Source organism: Nicotiana tabacum, chromosome 24 (genome assembly GCF_000715075.1).
Source record: "Nicotiana tabacum cultivar K326 chromosome 24, ASM71507v2, whole genome shotgun sequence".
NCBI lineage: Eukaryota > Viridiplantae > Streptophyta > Magnoliopsida > Solanales > Solanaceae > Nicotiana > Nicotiana tabacum.
Genome location: NC_134103.1, coordinates 11,653,941 through 11,674,006, shown reverse-complemented (window position 1 = coordinate 11,674,006; position 20,066 = coordinate 11,653,941). Strand labels below are relative to the sequence as shown.

The 20,066-nt window shown below is 37.3% G+C and overlaps 1 protein-coding gene across 1 annotated transcript; it reads right to left on the bottom strand.

Annotated features, from left to right (window-relative positions):
* Positions 1-18,197: 18,197 nt before the first annotated feature.
* LOC142178016 (secreted RxLR effector protein 78-like) lies at positions 18,198-18,668 on the bottom strand. The gene has a single exon (XM_075247331.1). It carries the CDS (start codon positions 18,666-18,668, stop codon positions 18,198-18,200), a length of 471 nt encoding a protein of 156 aa, XP_075103432.1.
* Between the last annotated feature and the right edge of the window lie 1,398 nt (positions 18,669-20,066).

Genomic DNA, 20,066 nt, shown 5'->3' with positions numbered 1-20,066 from the left:
GAGTGAGAGTAATTCTTAATAATCTATTATTTTAAGTCTGTAATCTTGCTTACTTCCATTCTAATTTACACGGAAGAGTTGTAGTAGGCAAGACTATTGATTTTTAGCAAAAAGTAATTGCAAGAGGTTTTTGCTATCTTTTAGCACAATTCAGACAGGAAAATTATTTCAGTTTAATTGTCACGAGTCATATATGAATTGATTTACATAACCTCGCAGAATGTTATTAATAAATTATTTCTTAGTGAGCAAAATATAATTGTATGAGCAATAAGCAGTTATTCCTAAGAAAAATACATGTAGAAGCTACGATTTTATTATTACCACGCTATCGAGTGAATTCAATGATTCCCAACTCTTTTTAAATATAAATCTTCCGAAAGTTATTTTGTTTCAACTTAAGCAATTTAAATTTTCAACAACCAAAACTTCATCAATTTGATTCTCTCAAAGCGTAGTAAGAATATTATAATTTGTAGCTAGATTCTCTAATCTCTGTGTTACGACCCAAAATCCAACTAGCCGTGATGGAACCTAACCTCACCCTCTAGGTAAGTCAAATAACAATAATCCTATTCAATTTATATTTAACTGACTCTAATATACTCCCCAAGGACTGGTAATACAAATCGTGAGCTTCTAAGATTAGAATTTACAAAGCTGGTGTGAAATAAAAGTACATCATATGTTTGAAATATATATAAGCAGATTCATAATTCTAGAGCTACCATGAATAAGAGGCAGAAGTGTAGTATGAGTACAACCGACCCCATATACTCAATAAGTAACAAATCTAACCTTAGGTTGAAAGTAGTGACGAGCTGAAATAAAGGTCAGCGTACAACACCAATAGCTAGCAACAGTTCATAACAATATAATGAAAGTAACACCAATAATAACTCAACGATAAAATGCTCAGCTCATATACAATTCCGGAAAATAAACATTTTCTTTTTCAATTATAACAGTAAAACTTAAATCCTCTACCGAAATCACCGAAAATATGAGTAAATCTGAAATCTGTGATTTTTCTCAAAAACTTTAACAACAGATAAGAAATTTCATTATTAGATGGCATGAGGAAAAATACTTCTCTATGCTTATATATCAAGTATGCATGTCTAATGCAATGCAGCACAGTGATGAACTCATGTACTCATACTCTCAAAGTACTCAATCACTCAGTACTGTATATGGCAAATCCAGCCCAGGAAAAATCCATCCCATATATATATATACAAAATATCTGACATTCAGTCACTCAGTGCTGTACAGGGCCAATCCAGCCCAGGGAATTCCATCCCAAATAAAATAAATGATTCGGGCAAGATCCATGCCAAGGGAAATTATAAATAAATAAGGCAACTCCATGCCCTGGGAAGTACATCCCAAATATAAATAAATAAGGCAACTCCCTGCCCTAGAAATTCCATCCCAAATATCATATCATTTGTGCTCACTGTGGGGGGTGCAGACTCAGAAGGGGCTCCTTCAGCCCAGGTGCTATAATAAGCCAATCTGGCCTGCTGCGGCGTGCAGCCCGATCCCATAATAATAGAGCCTATAAGGCTTGTTGCGGCGTGCAGCCCGATCCCATAATAATAGAGCCTATAAGGCTTGTTGCGGCGTGCAGCCCGATCCCATAATAATAGAGCCTATAATATATAAAGCCAATATGGCCTGCTGCGGCGTGCAACTCAATCCCATAAATATCACTCTCAATCAAGCCCTCGGCCTCACTCAGTCATCAATCTCTCTAGTCTATCGGGATCACAATGTCATGAAACTAGCCCAAAATGATGATATGGTGTATCAATAAATAACAATTGAGACTGAGAGATGATATAAAATAAATGAACATGATTGAGTATAAAATTACAATTTAAACAAATAATTCACGAGCAATACGACCTTTGTGGGTCTCAATAATACCGACATTTAGCCTTAGCATGATTTTTAACATGATTCTCAGCTCAATTTCACTAATACATGAAAGTACATGGAAATGCCAAGATTATTTGACTACAGAATTTCACGGAATAAATTACGTCATAATTTCTACGGTGCACGCCCACACGCCCGTCACCTAGCATGTGCGTCACCTCCAAACAAATCACATAACACATATATTTAGGGTTGATACCCTCATCCCCAAGTTTAGAATTGTTACTTACCTCCAACAAGATGAATCCAATGCCGAGCAATATAAACAATACTCCGCAAATTCCATTCCGCGCGTATCAACTGAACGCCTTCATATCTCCTTAATTCCAAGCCAAACGATTTGAATCTAGTCAAACAACATGCAAATTAATCAAAATATACTCCAATGCTTACAATTTAAAAATTTATAAAAATTTCCAACTCCGCTCGAAAAGTCAGCAGTGGGGCCGACGTCTCGAAATCTGACGAAACTCACAAAATCCGACAACCCTTTCAACCACGAGTCCAACCATACCAAAATTACTCAAACTCGACCATAACTCGGCCTTCAAATCCTCAATTAAAGTCTATTAAAGTTTCTACCATTTTCAACCCAAAACACTAATTTAATGAAATAAACAACAATATATTCATGTAATTTAACAAATACCGAGTTGGAATCACTTACCCCAATTCATATGGTGAAAATCACCTCAAAATTCGCTTCAATCCGAGCTCCATAGCTCCAATTATGTTAAAATGGCCGAAACCTTGAAATATAGCTTCTGTCCAGGCATTTACTCTTCGCGATCGCAAAGCACAAAATTTTTCAGCCCCAAAATTACCCTTCGCGATCGCGGAAAACCAATCGCGATCGCGAAGAACAAACTCCCCAATTCTTCCAGACAGCCTCTAGTATAATAGTCATAACGTTTCTTTCAAAACTACAAATGATAAATGGTTTGTCTTTCTGAATACTAGACATCAAGGGCTACAACTTTTATTTTCGGATCATCTCCGAATTCCTTATAGATTGTGAGATATAAGCTTCCAAAGTTGGATCAGTGCAGCAGAGATTTTGTTCTATGCGATCGCGAAAGAGCTTCCGCGATTGCGATTCACAAGGCCCCAAACTGTTGTTTGCTCTTCGCGAACGCAACCAAATGTTTGTGATCGCGATGCACACCTCTGTAGACGAAAACCAACAATTAAAAATGTCATAGAAATGGTCTGAAACCACCCTGAAACTCACCCGAGCCCCTCAGGACATCAATCAAATATACCAACAAGTCTTAAAACATCATACGTACTTAGTGAATCACAAATCATACCCCAATTCAAGCTTAATGAAATAAAGAAATTCCAACTTCTACATTCGATGCCAAAACATATCGAATCAAGTCCGATTGACCTCAAATTTTGCACACGAGTCATAAATGACATAACAGACCTATTCCAATTTCCAGAATCGAATTCCAACCCCGATATCAAAAAGTCAACTCCTCGGTCAAATTTCCAAACATAAATTTCTCTTTTAGCCATTTGAAGCCTAATTTAACTACGGACTTCTAAATGATTTTTCGGACACAATCCTAAGTTCAAAATCAACATACTTAGCTATTGGAATCATCAAAACTCTATTCCGGAGTCGTTTGCACAAAAGTCAAAACTCCGGTCAACCCTTTTCATTTAAGTTTCCAACATGAAATTTATTCTTCCGAACTAATCCCGAAATACCTGAAAAATCAAAACCGACGATTCACACACGTCATAATACAGCGTATGAAGCTATTCAAGACTTCAAATAGTTGAAATGAGCATAAATGTTCAAAACGACAAGTTGGGTCATTACATTCTCCCCCATTTAAATATACGTTCATCCTCGAACGTGCCAAGAGTTGTTCCTAAGCCCTTAAATTACTGTTCCACCTTACCACGCACATACCTGGGGTGATCCCTCATCACCCTATTCCCTATAGGTCTGACCACACAACATAATTAATTTAACCTTGGCCCGTAAACCTTGGAATTTAATTTTCAACATTCAAAATTTCTTTTCAAGACCCGAATCTCACATTTACACACTGTATAAATGTGAACAAATTGTATCAAGCCATATCCATAACCCAAATTGTATCAAGCCATATCCATAACCCGAATCTCACACAACTCGCATACTCGCAGCATCATTTCCGATCACAGTAACTATTGAAAACCAACCTGGTACTAGTATTAAACCCCATATTCCACAGAACCTCATTCCAAAACCTTCGTACACTGCCGATAATGAAAAAAAACATAAAGGAACTCATAACCACTCACAATATCAACAGGTCACAGAGCTTTCCCTCGTTCAACAAGTGCCATAGCCAATTGTTTAAGCCGAATTCTAAATTATTCTTTCAACATGCTGTAATCAAACCTGATAATATCCATTCTAGGTACAATGACCTTATATCACCAAACACAACTATTCTAGCTATTCCGGTGTGATCCTACCTTTTTTTTAAAAACAAAACCAACACAGAGCATTATTTAAAACCAACTCATCAAATTCTGTGAGAAGAATATTTATGTGTACATGTGCCCAATTTTCTCAAATTGCCCTGATCAAGTAATATCATAGCATGAAGAGGAAAGAAACAATTAATCAGATAAACGATCAAGGAAATTCAAATGCCACACGCTGTATGGATAACTCACGTGCTAACAATAGAACCCTCACGGACAACTCACGTGCTAATAATATCAATATATGGATACGCACGGACAACTCACATGCCAATAACATAATACGCCTGGCATAGTCACAGGACTCCAGTCTGAACATATCATACATGAGCAGTTAAAAAAGTATACACGTTTGTGATGAATGAAATATAATTATCATGCTCCTAGACTGGTATAAATGACATGCTAAAGTGTAGGCATGTGCAATATGTGCTATTATAAATCAAATCGGAAATCTTTCATCACTGAGGCATTTATCAAGTCCGTTCAGGGATTTTAACCCTTATGTAGCCTCAAACATGGCTCAAATAGCTAATGCAATATTACAGATATGAGAAACACCATAGCTTAAATCTTAACAGTCAATCTAGGCTTATTATAGCCTAAACGCAATCCGAGCATGGATAAATAGCCCTCTAAAAAGTCCTCAATGACTTAACCATAACACGTACTATTATCTAGTTAACTTGGCCACATCTTCACAGTCCGCGGCCCCGAAACAATTTGCTTCTGAGAACTCCCAGTCCCCCAAATTTATAGAACACATGAACCATCGTAACTGATCACAACTCCAGCACTCGAATGACTATCACATCCTTCATGCACGATAATCCCACTAGGAATACTTCCATAATTCTTCCGTGCCACGTAGAAATAATTTGAATATCAGCAGTGTATCAACCAGAGGAGTACCGCAATACCAATAAACATCCATAAGTCAAAACACAATGCGCCTTCTGAAATGCGTACCCTTCTCAGGAATTACTGAGCAGTTATAACTTTCATCTAAATATCTGAAATTGACCATGCTGTCCAAAATTCGTGACCTTCCCTTCAAGACTGAATTACCACCTTGTACATGTAAATCTTAATCCCGCACAACATACCACATCTATCATGTCATCATGCGAGAATCTCATTATAAACTCTGAGTCACCAGCAAATTACATACCCGGTTAGTTAGAAACTTTTCTCTTGCTTCCTTCTAGGAGAAAATCACAATACACAAAAGTTCCCCACACCGGTAGAAAATATCCGGCTCAAACCATGGTAGAAACCATCAAGAACACTTTGAAATTCATTTGCACATAACCAAGCTATCAGAATTGAATTCATCTAACTCGACCAAGCCACGCAAGTCACCAAACCCAAGAATATTGTCACCAAAACATTTGAAAAGTCTCACCACATCATAATTAACCCCCATAAATACCACAACCGAAACACCCACTGTGAAAATACCTTATGTGAATTTAAAATTATTCTTTTTTACCTTTCTTATACTTGAATGTAGAATCTATAGTCATATAGAATTATTGCAATCTGGCAGCATCAAATGCAAATCTCAGATTCTATCCGTACACAAGTCCGGATATATTCTCAATTGCTATATATAAATCTCGAACCTATTAGAACCTTCTCGAGAGTCACCCACTTTTCTCAAATCTAAATTGCACCGCCCAAACGGGCCGAAAAACACATGCCCCATTAGCACAACAACACTCAGAGGTAATCTCTGCCTTAACACCACCGATCAAATTCATACTCCATGCACACTACATCATTCACAAATAACAACTCACTTATCTCATGATTTTCATATACTCATAAAGCGCAATATAACTCGTATTCAAGAATTTCGGTACTCGAGTCTTCCTTGATCTCAACCTCTGTAAATCATAACAGGTCCACAATTATGCCTCGAACCCAACACTAGTATTTAACACATCACCATGAAATCAAATCGTCAATAGCAGGCTCCACCACTTGGCTCAAAGCCATAGATTAAAACACTCGATAACTCACAATTCTCATACTCTATTACTACCATAATACCGCAGTCAGTTCAACAAAAATTCTTCTCAAGCTCAAGCAACATCAATCATAAAATACCTCAATCATCCGCTAAGCTCGCATTCATTCTCTTGACACTCAAGTCAACTTTCTCAACCAGATTCAAATTCAAATCTCAACACACACACCCCGCTAGTAGAAAAGAAACTCTCCACTCAACATTATAAGGAACACACCTACGTAGATTACTCCACAGGAGATAACCCAACTGCTTAGCCTCAAATTGGCATCTTGCTATACCCTTTCGTAACCACAATTACTACACAATCACTTAATCTTTCTGAGTCCAAACTCATTAACAAGACATGAGAATTTAGTTTGTCCCATAATTTAACAACGTGAAAGATACTTCAACACATTCATACTCGAGATTATACGTCAAATCAAGACAGACATCAAGCACCCAATGGCCCTTTTTATATCTCGCGAAACTCTTCTCGTCACATTCAAATCATCACATAGTCATTCAATCGCTCATCGAGCCATAAAATTCACTCATATGGACACTACCAGATGTATAAGTCCAAACGCACAAGTTCTCACAACCGAAACTACCAAGCTTAAGCTGTGATCTAACCCTGGCCTAAAGTCATCCAGACTGGCCCATAACCAAAAACACAGAATACTCGTCTTGAACCTCGTTCATAGAATCACAAGCGAGCGATGTACAACTGATATCGAGCGCTCACATACGCGTACGAGTGAGTGGAATGAATTCAAAGAGGTACACTTCAAGCTGAATCAGTGTCGCATGATAAGGAAAGAAAAATGGGAAGTTTATCCTAAAATGCCCTATAGCCTCTTGAAGATAAGTATGGACGTCATCTTACCGATCCGCAAGACTCTACTAGACACTTGATCATGACTTATAAAACCTATGAACCTAGAGCTCTAATACAAACTTATCACGATCCAAAATCCAACTAGTTGTGATGGCACCTAACCTCACCCACTAGGTAGGCCAAATAACAATAATCTCATTCAATTAATATTTAACTGACTCTAATACACTCCTAAAGGATTGGTAGTATAAATCATGAGCTTCTACGATTAGAATTCACAAGGCTGGTGTGAAATAAAAGTATATCATCTATCCAACAAATATTTAAATTGTGCACTGCCAGAGGGTCGAATGGCGCGAACCATAGATGCATCTATAAATTTTCTTGCTCGCGAATCACACATGCAATGTGGTTCCCGCTCGCGAATCATACATGCGACGCGGTCAAATATAAATTTAAGGAAATACCCCGCTCGCGAATCATACATGCGATGCGGCCAGATATAAGTTTAACATTAAAATCATATCTTTTTCTTGATTCTTTTCAAAATAAAGGAAATTCAGCTTGTAGCTTTTTAAGAAAAGTACCTCGCTCGCGAAACATACATGTGACGCGGTTAAACATAGATTTCTTAATCTATTATATTATTCCTCAATTCTTTTCGAAATTTTGAAGTTCAAATGAAACCTTTCAAATCTTAAGTTCTTCAATTTCAACTTCCTTCAAAACATTTAATAAGCAAACTCAATCTCTCTCCCTCTCAAGGCAATCAATAAACATAAATCAATAACAATATCAACAAGGCATGATGTGAGCCTAAAACTACCCGGACGTAGGCATAGCTAATAGCTACGTACGGACTCTCATCACCTCGTGCGTATGTAGCCCCCACAAATAGAAGCACACAATTATTTAGTTCACCTATGGGGTTAATTCCCCCTTACAAGTTTAGAAAGGAGACTTACCTCGCTCAGAAATTCCATAACCGGCTCCAAAGCCTTTCCAACAACTCAAACCGATACCCAACGCTCCAAAACTAGTCAATAATTATGCAAACCAATTAATATATAGTCAAATACTCATTATAATCCTATTTAAAACAAATTTCCAACTACGCTTGAAAAGTCGATAAACATCACCCTCGGGCCCACGTGCCCGGATTCTGAATATATTTGAAGAAAATCATTACCCATAACCTTATGAAGTCAAATATATGATTTATTCCCAATTCCATGCCCAAATTCGTGGTCAAAATCCAAAATACCAAATTCTAGGTTTTCTACCAAAACCCCCACAATTTATACTAATTTCCATGTTTAAATCCATATAAACTCATGTATTTAACTCAAAATTGTGAAGAAAGCACTTACCCCATTATGATTGATGAAGATGGCACTCCAATGTGCTCCAAAATCGGCTCCCATGGGCAAAAAATGAAATGAAATAGAGCCAAACCCTCGCTTTAAAGAAGACACTGCCCAGTCCCGACTTCCGCGCATGCAGACTCTTCGTCGGATATGCGGTCTTGCAGGTGCTGCCAAAACCTCACACCTGCGCATTCCCTCTGCCTAGCTCGACTCCGCACGTGCGCCTTTACTTCCGCATATGAGCCTTCGCAGGTGCAGACATACCCTCGCACATGCGCTTCCAGATTCTTCTCTCACTCTCGCACCTGCGACGCACCTCCGCATCTGCGATCCTCACAGGTGCGGACAACCCTTCGCACCTGTGCTCACTGCCCAGCTTCTGCCAAACCGCACCTGCGACCACTGGCTCACACCCGCGACCTCGCACCTGCGGCCCATATTGCGCAGTGCGATCACACCAGATATCAGTTGCCTCATCTTTTCTTCCAAGTCCAAACTCGATCCGTTAACCATCCGGAATCCACCCGAGGCCCTCGAGACCTCAACCAATTATACAAACACGTCCCAAAACACACATATATATATATGGGCCATGTACAGTACTGAGTGACTGAATGTCAGTTGTATATATATATATATATATATATATATATATATATATATATATATATATATATATATATATATATATATATATATATATATATATATATATATATATATATATATATATATATATATATATATATATATATATATATATATATATCCATATACAGTACTGAGTGATTGAGTACTCTGAGTGTGTGAGTACATGAGTTCATCACTGTGCTGCGTTGCATTAGACATGCATACTTGATATGTAAGCATAGAGAAGTATTTTTCCTCATGCCATCTGATAATGAAATTTCTTATTTGTTGTTAAAGTTTTTGAGAAAAATCACATACTTCAGATTTACTCATATTTTCGGTGATTTCGGTAAAGGATTTGAGTTTTACTATTATAATTTAAAAGAAAATATTTATTTTTCGGAATTGTATACGAGCTGAGCATTTTATCGTTGAGATATTATTGGTGTTACTTTCTTTATATTGATATGAATTGTTGCTGGTTATTGGTGTTACTCGATCAACCTTGGTACAAGCTCGTCACCACTTTCAACCTAAGGTTAGGTTTGTTACTTATTGAGTATATGGGGTCGGTTGTACTCATACTACACTTCTGCACCTTACGTGCAGATGTTGGCTGTTGATGTTGCTGTGTTCGTTGGGAGCTGGATCTAAAGATGTACCTGCATTTCGGTTGTAGCTGCCTCGTGTTCAAGGTAGCATTAGATTTATAAAAATCTGTTTTATATACTTTTCAAACATATGATGTGTTTACTTCATACCTTATTTCTTAACAACAAATCAGCAAATAATCACACCAACCCACTATGAGGATTTGGATTCGGGAACCCGTGAAAACTCGAAACTCAGACAACTACCAATTACCAAATATCATCAGAAGAAGTCCATCGGTAAAACATTAACGTAACAAATGTTTATTGTTTTATTTAAGAAGTCTACTTATATCATATAGTATAAGATAACTATTGCTTGCAGAGGTTGAAAAAGGACAAAACTAATACATGGACAAAGGCAGTTTCTTTAATATGTAATAGATTGGTCAAGTTTTTAAAATCTAACTTATTTTGAAAAATATTTTTTCTCAAAAGTACTTTTCAAAAAAAATAATATTGGTGAGAAACAGTTTATGTTTGACTAGTTAATCTAAAAATCTAAAAAATACTTTTCAGCGGTAACCAAACTTTTAAAAAGTGCTGTATTTTTTTATAATTGCTTTTTAAAAAAATATATTTTTGAAAAGAAGTTACTTTTTTCTTTTTCTTAAAAATTGTTTCTGTTACTATCCAAAAGTACTTTTTTTCCTTCCAAAAGTTTGACCAAACAAATCAACTACGGAACAAAAGAATTTTGTTTACCTTTGCCAAACAGGCAATAAGTCAGTAGAAACCCTAATTTCATAAAGATACTCTTTTCAAAAGTTGGAAAGAACTTTAATTTTTAAACATATTTTACGGTGAAACCTATGGACATCACATGATTCAGGGAGACTGGTTGATGTTGACTGATGTGGCTAGAATTGAACCTATGCAAAAATTAAATGGTTAATAGTATTTTATATTTCTAATAGTTAGTAGGTCCATAATGTACAACTAATTATAGATTTTCTTTAAAAAAATAGACAACAGAAATGGAAAATTCTTGAATTAGTTGGGTTAGGGCTATTGTGGAACTATTTATCTGTTCCTTTACCTAATCTGGAGTGGAACAACTAATATATATGTCATAGTTGTATTTGTGATTTTGTTAAAAAAATAATTTCTTATAACAATTTTCTATGGAAAAAAAAAACTTCCTTTCTACAAATTGTCACTAATATGTCGTAAATCCGCAATATGTCACCCCTATTTACGTGTAGACCATAACCATGCATAAATAAATGGTTTACCTTCAATCTCACCAAAAGGATGTTGTAATTTGGCACTTTTATTCAATATTTGTTCCTCCCCGCGCTTCATTCATGAAAGAAGTAGAAAACGGTTAAATATAATAATAATAATAATAATAATTTAATTTATGTAAATATTTCCATTTTAAGCAATTGTTAGGTTTTGTCTCTATTCTAAAATGTAGCCATTGGGAAATTACCCTTTCCGGAAGACGTTAGACTCTGATATAATATTTTCTCATATAATTTTTAATTACTCAAAAAATATTAGACTGCTGTCTAGCATATACAAAAACTTACAAAATTTTAGACAATGTTCTAATATATTTGTATACGGTCGAAATCGAGCTCCCCTAGGACATAGTAGGTCAAGTTCGGAACATGGCAATAAAGGACTGAAGATCGACCCCAAGTCCTACCGGGCTAGAACCTGAGGTTGAAGTGCCTGCCTTCAAGAGTATCGGGGTCGTGATCCCGGAATCGATCCCAGCCCCGAACGAGTTCGAAGAAACATTGTTAGCATAACAGAAGACCGAAATATCCGTGACCGGTCCGATATTACGGTGAGAATCTCGGCACTTATCAATGATGAGCTGGCAATTAGCAATTCAAGAGATTTTTTGCCTTATATAGAATTGTACCTAAAGTAGGACTCCTCTACGATATAAAGGGGATATGATAATTCATTTAACACATTGTAACACACATTCCAAAGCAACACGTTATTATTATTCTCTTTAAGCTCTTATTCTTCTGAGTCTTGATACCGATCGAAATGCATTCGGCTAGAGGGTGGCTAACCTTCCAAGGTTGAAATTGTCCAATTCATGTGGTTTGCATTTACTTTATCGTTATTTATTTCAATTGCACTCTAATTTATTATTTTGTGTCAAGTTAATCCACATATTCTTAAAATCATTTACAAATTTAATTGTTATCCGATTTTGAGGGTAACAGTTTGGCGCCCACCGTGGGGCTAAGGATAATAGTGTTTATTTGATACAAATCTCCATAACACACACTACTTTACACTTGTTCTTTGAAGTGTCTCTAATTTCAGGTTAAAGCTCAAAATGTCAAACACTCAGTTAGCACCACTACACATTGACAATGAGTCCGCCCATCACGGCGAAAATAACAACATAGTGCCTAGTAACGAGGTACCGTCCGTTGATCCCATCGGAATTCCGGTCGCGGACCCGATTGACGCTAACTCACATGTGGCTATCAACACAAATCTGCCTACCGACCCCGAGAATAGAGTCCGTAGTGAATCCCGATCAGCAGCTCAAAATACACAAAACATTTGAGGAGACGTGATCAATTAACGAATGATCTTTAAAATATTACATGCTTAATAGGCGGCGATAACTCAGTTACAAAATCGAAGTCGCGCAGCAAAATTGAACCAGGTCCATCCCTGGAAGTCGCTCATAGGAATGAACTGGTCGCAGAGAGGTCCAATGAAAATGAATTGGGGACTAACCCCGAGATCATAAAGATGCTCGAGGAACTGACAAAACGGGTAGAATCAGGGGAAAAGAAAATTGAAGCTAATGACAAAAAGATATAAACCTACAATTCAAGGGTCGGCCAAATCTCGGGCGCACCACCGATATAGAAAGGCCTGGATTCCAAGAAGTTCGTGCAAAAAATGTTTCCTCCGAGCGCGGCTCCAATACCGATCCCTAAGAAGTTCTGCATGCCCGAGATCTATAAGCACAACAGAACGACCGACCTAAACGAGCATGTTACCTCCTACACGTGTGCCATCAAAGGGAACGACTTGGAAGATGATGAGATCGAATCTGTCTTGTTGAAAACGTTCGGAGAGACCCTGTCAAAAGTATCTATGATATTGTATCACAACTTACCTCCTAATTCTATTGACTCATTTGCTATGCTTGTAGATTATTTAGTGAAAGCACACACCAGGGCTATCAAGGTCTAGACCAGGAAGTCAGACCTTTTCAAAGTAAAACAAAAAGATAATGAGATGCTCAGAGAGTTCGTGTCCCGTTTTCAAACGGAACGGATGGACCTACCACCAATCGCTGATAATTGGGCCATTTAGGCTTTCACCCAAGGACTCAATGTTCAGAGCTCGTTGGCTTCACAACAATTGAAACAAAACTTGGTGGAACATACAGATGTCACTTGGGGCGATGTCCATGATAAGTAGGGATTTTGACCACTTATTTGCTCTTTTTTACTTACGTTTTAGCTCAAAAATGCTTAAAGGTATTCCCGAGAACTAATAAAATGTGCTTTCTTGCAGGAATATTGGGAAATGAGCCAAAGAAGTGAAAATCAACTCAAAAAGGAAAAAAAATTGGATAAGAACCAAAACAAGGCAAAAAGGGCTAAAGTGCGGATCACACAATACTGTGTGCGGCCGCAAACTCTAAAGATGCACTGATAGAATTTCTTCACATAGTGTGGACCGCACAATTATTGTACGACCGCAGAAGACTAGCTTCAGAGACTTGTAGTTTGGGATCTTAAAGATGTGCGGATCGCACGATTATTGTGCGACCGCACTCATAAATGTGCGGTCCGCAAAATGAAGCCCAGATCCAGTCCAAGAGCAAGAGTGCGGCCACACTTAGAAATGTGCGGTCCGCACAATTAGAGGAAGTACGGTCGCATCTCACTTTTATGCGACCGCAGAAAGCCAATCTGACCAGTCAATCTCAAAGTGCGGACCACACACATAATTGTGCGGCCGCACAACCTTCACAGGGGCAATTTTGTCAGATATCTTTAACTGGGTATAAATAGATCTTTTTTTCATTTTTAGGTTAAGTTGGGTGTACCTGAATACTTAGAGCCATTTTTATTTACTGTATTGGGTAACTTTGTACTAGTTTAGCATTTAAACATTAGATTTTCTTTCCTTAATCAATTATTATGCATTTTATCTTAGTTTCTTCTTAATTTCTTCATTTTTCATGAGTAGTTAAACCCTTAGCTAGGGTTGTGAGCCAACCCTAGTATGGGTACTTAATTGTTTTCTTTTTAGAAAATATACTACTAGGTTATTCACCTAGTATCTGTTATATATAATAAATCCCAAATTGGGTAAAAGTTACAAAATATTCAAGTGAACTACAAACAAACAATAAGATACAGAAATTCAATGGCTATTGCTACCAAATTCAATGTAGCAGTAGCGTAATGAAAGATGAAAAATACAAAGCTAGTAATTTGAAACGTCCAATTATTATCGTCAACCATCACACACCAGTTGCCAACAATTTGTTGTGGCATCTACAAAGCCCCCACCAGGCACCATTTGTTGCAATCCAAAGGAGTAGGTATATTTAAATCCAGTAGTTGTAAAGCAAAGCAATTTGGACATTGTGAAATTGGGGCTGAACAATTCCAGCATCATTTTTGATACAGTGAACATGAATTTGAGATTTCTTTGGTTGGGTTCCACCATGTAGTAGTAAATTTTAACCAACCACCAGTCTATAGTAATTGAATCACTGGAAAATAAGTCATCGTCAGACAGTGGCTGAACTGACATAAGCTGGCATACGAACCCATTGATAGGTGATCCTTATGTCCGATGTTGTGGCAGTAACATAGGAGCAAAAGAAACCAAAAGTTACTGAAACGTTGTATCTTTGCATCTTGTGATGCAGCAACCACAGATAGAGCATTATGTAATTCTAATACCACTGAGTGTTGAAACATCTCCATACAAAAAGGATATAGTGATAAGGAATCCACTATAGTAAGCCTCTTCAGTATAGTCTTTTTCCATTTCACAATAGCCATAGTAAGGTGTTCTGTTACGACAGTGCAACTAGGTATTATATGTTGAATGATAATGTTTTGTTATGTTGTAGTAGCACATTTGCAGTTACATTGGAGGTGACTCAATAAGCTGATCATATCTCTAGAACCTTTGTATCAGTGATGATGAAGCCATAACTTGTAGCAAATGCTGCCTGGAGACAGCAGGTGAGGTTTGGTAGAAAGGGATCCAGCTGCTGGATTGTTAGTATTGGTACTACCATTCCAAGCATATGCCCCAATAATCCAAATGTATTCCTATTTCCTGCAAAATGTAGCAAACATTTTAGGAGAAAACACTCTACTCCCAGGTTCTTGTGGGTTGTGGAGGTAGTGAAGAAAATTGGGCTGTGAGTGAGGTAGAAGTGTTGTGGATGCTGCTTTCTTGGTATATTGTTGATGTATGAACCACCCCCAGAATGAGGCTGATGCAATGGTAATACCACCAGGGAGCTGTAATATTGTACCCAACTATGTAGAGCATCCCAAGTCACAACTGAAAGAGGCAAGCAGTACAAGTATTGTATGGTTGCCCTATTGAAGGAAAAGATACTGCATGTGAAGTTGTTGCTATAGTTGGTGTAGTCATAGCAGCAAGGATATGTTTGTGCACAATCAGCTATATTGAACCATAAGATGGTTGTTGTATTCCTCAGGGAATAACCTAGTGTAAGCAGAGCATATGAATTCTGTCTTCTTGAAATGAAGAAGAAAAGTTGGTTACGACTGATGATGGAATGCTGTTGAATCTGTCTGGTTGGCATGTTGTTTTTGTATGCCCACAAACTACTCCCCGAATGAGCATCACGCTTTGCTAATAGCACTAGTAAGTAATAAGACAACACACACTCATGCAATACCTCCCAAACCACAGCAACAATGTTCTATTTGTAGAAGTTTAGCTTGCTTGACATCTTGATGGACATGAGAGGGAAGTAATAACTGTACCAACGTAGAAGCTGTAGCCGAAATACATTGGTATGTGGTTGTTCATAAGCAGCTATAACCAACCAGTAAGTGTGTGATTTAATCTTCATGGACAATCTGCACAGAATTGTTTGTTGTCTGAATTATGAATCCAGTGGTTACAGATGTGGATAGTATATGTCATGGTACAGATATTCATGTTTAGTACAGATGCTCTGTTTCTTGCCACCCTAATCCTCAGATTTGGGATTTGGCTCTTGTCGTAATTGATTAGTGACCTACCAGCAGTAGGGAAGTCGTAGAAAGATTTGAATATTAGTGTACCTACAAAAGAGAACACTAAGTTAGCTAGATAATCCGTCACTGCATTGCCTTCCCTGAAGACATGCTGAAGAATGACATTGAACTGCCCTTTTATTTCATTAATCTTCCTCAGTTCTTTGTTGATACTTTATGGAACTGCCCATTGACCTTCAATAGTGTTCTTTAAGACCAGTGAGTCTGTTTCAATTATCAGAGGATGTAGTTGATTTTGAAAACAGTACAATATGCCTTCCATTAGTACCTTTGCCTTAGTGACCAAACTTGTTAATTCCCTTATCTGTTCTGCCTTCGCAAATATAACATCCCCTGTATAATCTCTATTGCAAAAACCATAGGAGCTTGGTCCTGGATTTCCTCGAGAAGCCCCATCCGTATTGCATTTTAACAATCTTGTATTGGGCATCTTCCAGGTAACTCTTTCGATAATAATAACTGGTTTATAAGCTTCAAAAAACTTAATCTTATATGTCCACTGTAAAGGTATATTTTGCAGCCAATTGTATCTTACTTTCGCTAGGTAATATAGAGTATTATTAACCTCATGCACTACTCTGTTGAAAGAAGTAGCTTTTCATCCATGCTTAATTGTGTTCCGCCTTTTTCATAGTTCCCATGTAATAATTATCGGGGTTGCCTGGTATAGTGGCTTTAACTTTGGACAACATTCAGTATTCCACCATTCTCTAATCACTTGATGAAGCTGTATCAAATTGACCACAATTCTAGCTTCCTGTAAGACGACCGTCCACACTCGTGATGCAGTTGAACTTGTGAGGAAAATATGGTTCAGAGTTTCTTCCTGTGTGGGAAAGTAGCACCAACATTTTGAAGCAATTTTATAACCATTTTTCTCCACAAATCATCTGTTGGAATCTTTCCTCTCCATAAAAAGAAACTTATTTTGAATGGTAAGCACTTTGTCCAAATGTTTTTCTGTTCATGATTAGTAGGTTCCCTATGCCTCACAATATCCCATGCACTACTAACTGTAAATTTACCTGAAGTCGTTGGCATCCATTTAGGTGTATCCCATTTTGTATCGTATTATCAAAGAAAATTTCATTATTTATGTGGTCTGCTATCTCTTCTGGAAATGTATGATGCAACAACTGATCATCCCATCTACTCTCTGTTCTCAACTGTGCTACATCATGAAGTTCTTCATTGATGTTGAAATCTGGGGGTACAACATGGTATAGAGCTCTAATACTAGTCCAATTTTCATGCCAGACATTTGTAGAGCCTCTATTCATCTGCCAGAGTATTTCATGCTCAATCACTTCCCTAGCTGTTAACATTTTCCTCCAAATATGTGATCCATCATTGAATTGTACTAATGTAGGAATTTCCTTCTTGCAGTATTTATTCCACATGAAATTGGACCACAAAGACTTAGTCGTTTTGAAATTCCACCACAATTTTGGAAACAACGATTTTGAAACATCAAATAGAGACCTGAAACCTAGTCTACCTTTTTTCTTTGGTAGACACAAGTTTAGCCACTTTGTCAAGTGCCTACTTCTACTTTCTTCTTTAGTACTCCAGAAGAATCTAGCGAACATCTTGTGTAAGTGTTCTAGAACATTGTTAGGAGGATCCAACACTGACAGAATGTGTGTAGGTAAACTTTGAAGCACACTGGTTATAAGTGTATCCTTACTCCAAACGGACAATAGTTTCTTTTTGTAGGAGTGTAGTTTTGCCTTCACCTTACTTGTGAGATCGTTATAGCAGTCTTTCTTTCTCCTTGTGTAAAACATTGGGTATCCTAAGTATGTGAATAGGAAGGACCCCTTTTGGAAACCAGTTATAGAGCCAACAGAGTCAGATAAGCTCCTTCCCACCTTTGTATGCATATAGTAAGAGCTTTTTGATTTGTTAATTAGTTTCCCAGATATCTGTTCGTACTTTGTGAGTACTTCCATTACTTTATGTAATGAGTATGGGTTCACCGATGAAAAGATTATTGTATCATCTACATAAGACAAGTGGTTTAGAGGATCTGTCCACTTTGGCATTCCAAATAATGAATTTCCTATCTGAGAACAAATTATTCAATGATCTTGATAGGACATCTGCTAATAGAATGAACAATGCGGGAGACAAAGGATCTCCTTGCTTCACTCCTCTACTGGATTTGAAAAACCCTGAAGTTTGCCCGTTCAATAGAACTGAGTACCAATTGTTGACCACTAAGTTTCCTATCATGTTGATGGAATGCTTAGCAAACCGCATTTTCCTCAAAACTTGTAGTAAATATTTCCAATTAACTCTGTCATATGCCTTTGCCATATCAAGCTTGATTACCACATTTGCCGGTTTTCCCCTCATCCTTATATCAGTGATGATTTCTTGTGTGAGCAGGATATTTTCAAATATACTTCTTCCTTTCATAAAGCTAGATTGGTTTGGAGAAATCAAGGATGGTAAGACCTTCTCCATTCTGTAATGTAATACCCTAGATATGACCATGCAGATGAAATTACTAAGACTGATGGGTCTTAGATCTGAGAAGGTTTGTACTTGTGGTTTCTTAGGCAGTAACACCAAGTTAGTGTGTGTTATGGATTTTGGTAGTGAAGCCCCTCCATAAAACTCTTGAACCATCATGAAGATGTCTTTTCCCATAATATCCCAGAATTTTTGGTAGAACAATCCAGTGAAACCATCAGGTCCACTTGCACTATCACCAGACAATGCGAAAATCACTTTCTTTACTTATATAGTTGGATATCTGCATAGCTCTAAGTTCTAATCAGTTGTCACTATTGAAGGTACATTGTTAAGAAGTTCAAAGCATATAGTATCACTTTCTTGTGTAAATTGGTTCTTGAAAAAATCTACAACAGCAGTAGCCATAAGATCCTGGCTTTCAAGCCAATTCCCATCTTCGTTCTGAATCCTTTTGAGTTTTAGTTTATGCCGCTTACCATTGACATGATTGTGAAAACATCTTGTGTTTTTATCTCCTTTTGCAAACCAGTTCATGTCACGACCCAAAATCCACCATAGGCATTGTGATGACACTTAGTCTCTAAGACTAAGTAAGTTGATTTTAATTACAATTCAAGCCATTTTTTTAATAAACGAAACCAACAGCGAAAACAATTATAACACCTTCCCAAGACTGGTAATACTGAGTCACGAACTCTAACTGAATACATAGAATGATCACAAGCACCAAATATACAATATTGTTTGATTAAAAATTAACAGTACAATGAAATGAACAGACTCCAAGTGACTGCGACGACCAAGCAGCTCTACCTTGAATCCTTGCGATCACACTCTAACTCTGTCCGGGTCTGATACCTCCAATACCTGGCTCTGTACAAAAATATGCAGAAGTGTAGTATGAGTACACCGCGGTCGGTACCTAGTAAGTATCAAGACTAACCTCAGTGGAATAGAGACGAGGTACAGTCAAGACACTCACTGGTCTAATAACCTGTGCAATATAGTATACAAAATAATACTGAAAAATAACTAGCAATGATAACAATAAAATCAACTAGTGATATAATAGCAATGCAACAAGAACATCATAATTATTGCTCAGACGAATAAGGAACACAAGTACACCCAATTAATCAAGTCGTTCAAATATAAATTCTTTCGCCTATATGTTTTTCAAATAATAATAGTCAGGATATAATACTTTCCAATAAATATATTTTCAAGTAAAAGTCACCATGTGACACCTCATTTCAAAATCATAAAAATTACGGGTCTCAACCCACTTTCATATTTTCTACGGCACCTCGTGCCCAATATTTCTATCACCATCACATGGACAACTCACGTGTCAATAATAAAATTATCATATTTTCCCCAGCACCT

Bases quoted from the DNA above. Each gene is read 5' to 3' on its own strand.
- LOC142178016 (XM_075247331.1), bottom strand. From the start codon at position 18,668: ATGGAGAAGGTCTTACCATCCTTGATTTCTCCAAACCAATCTAGCTTT.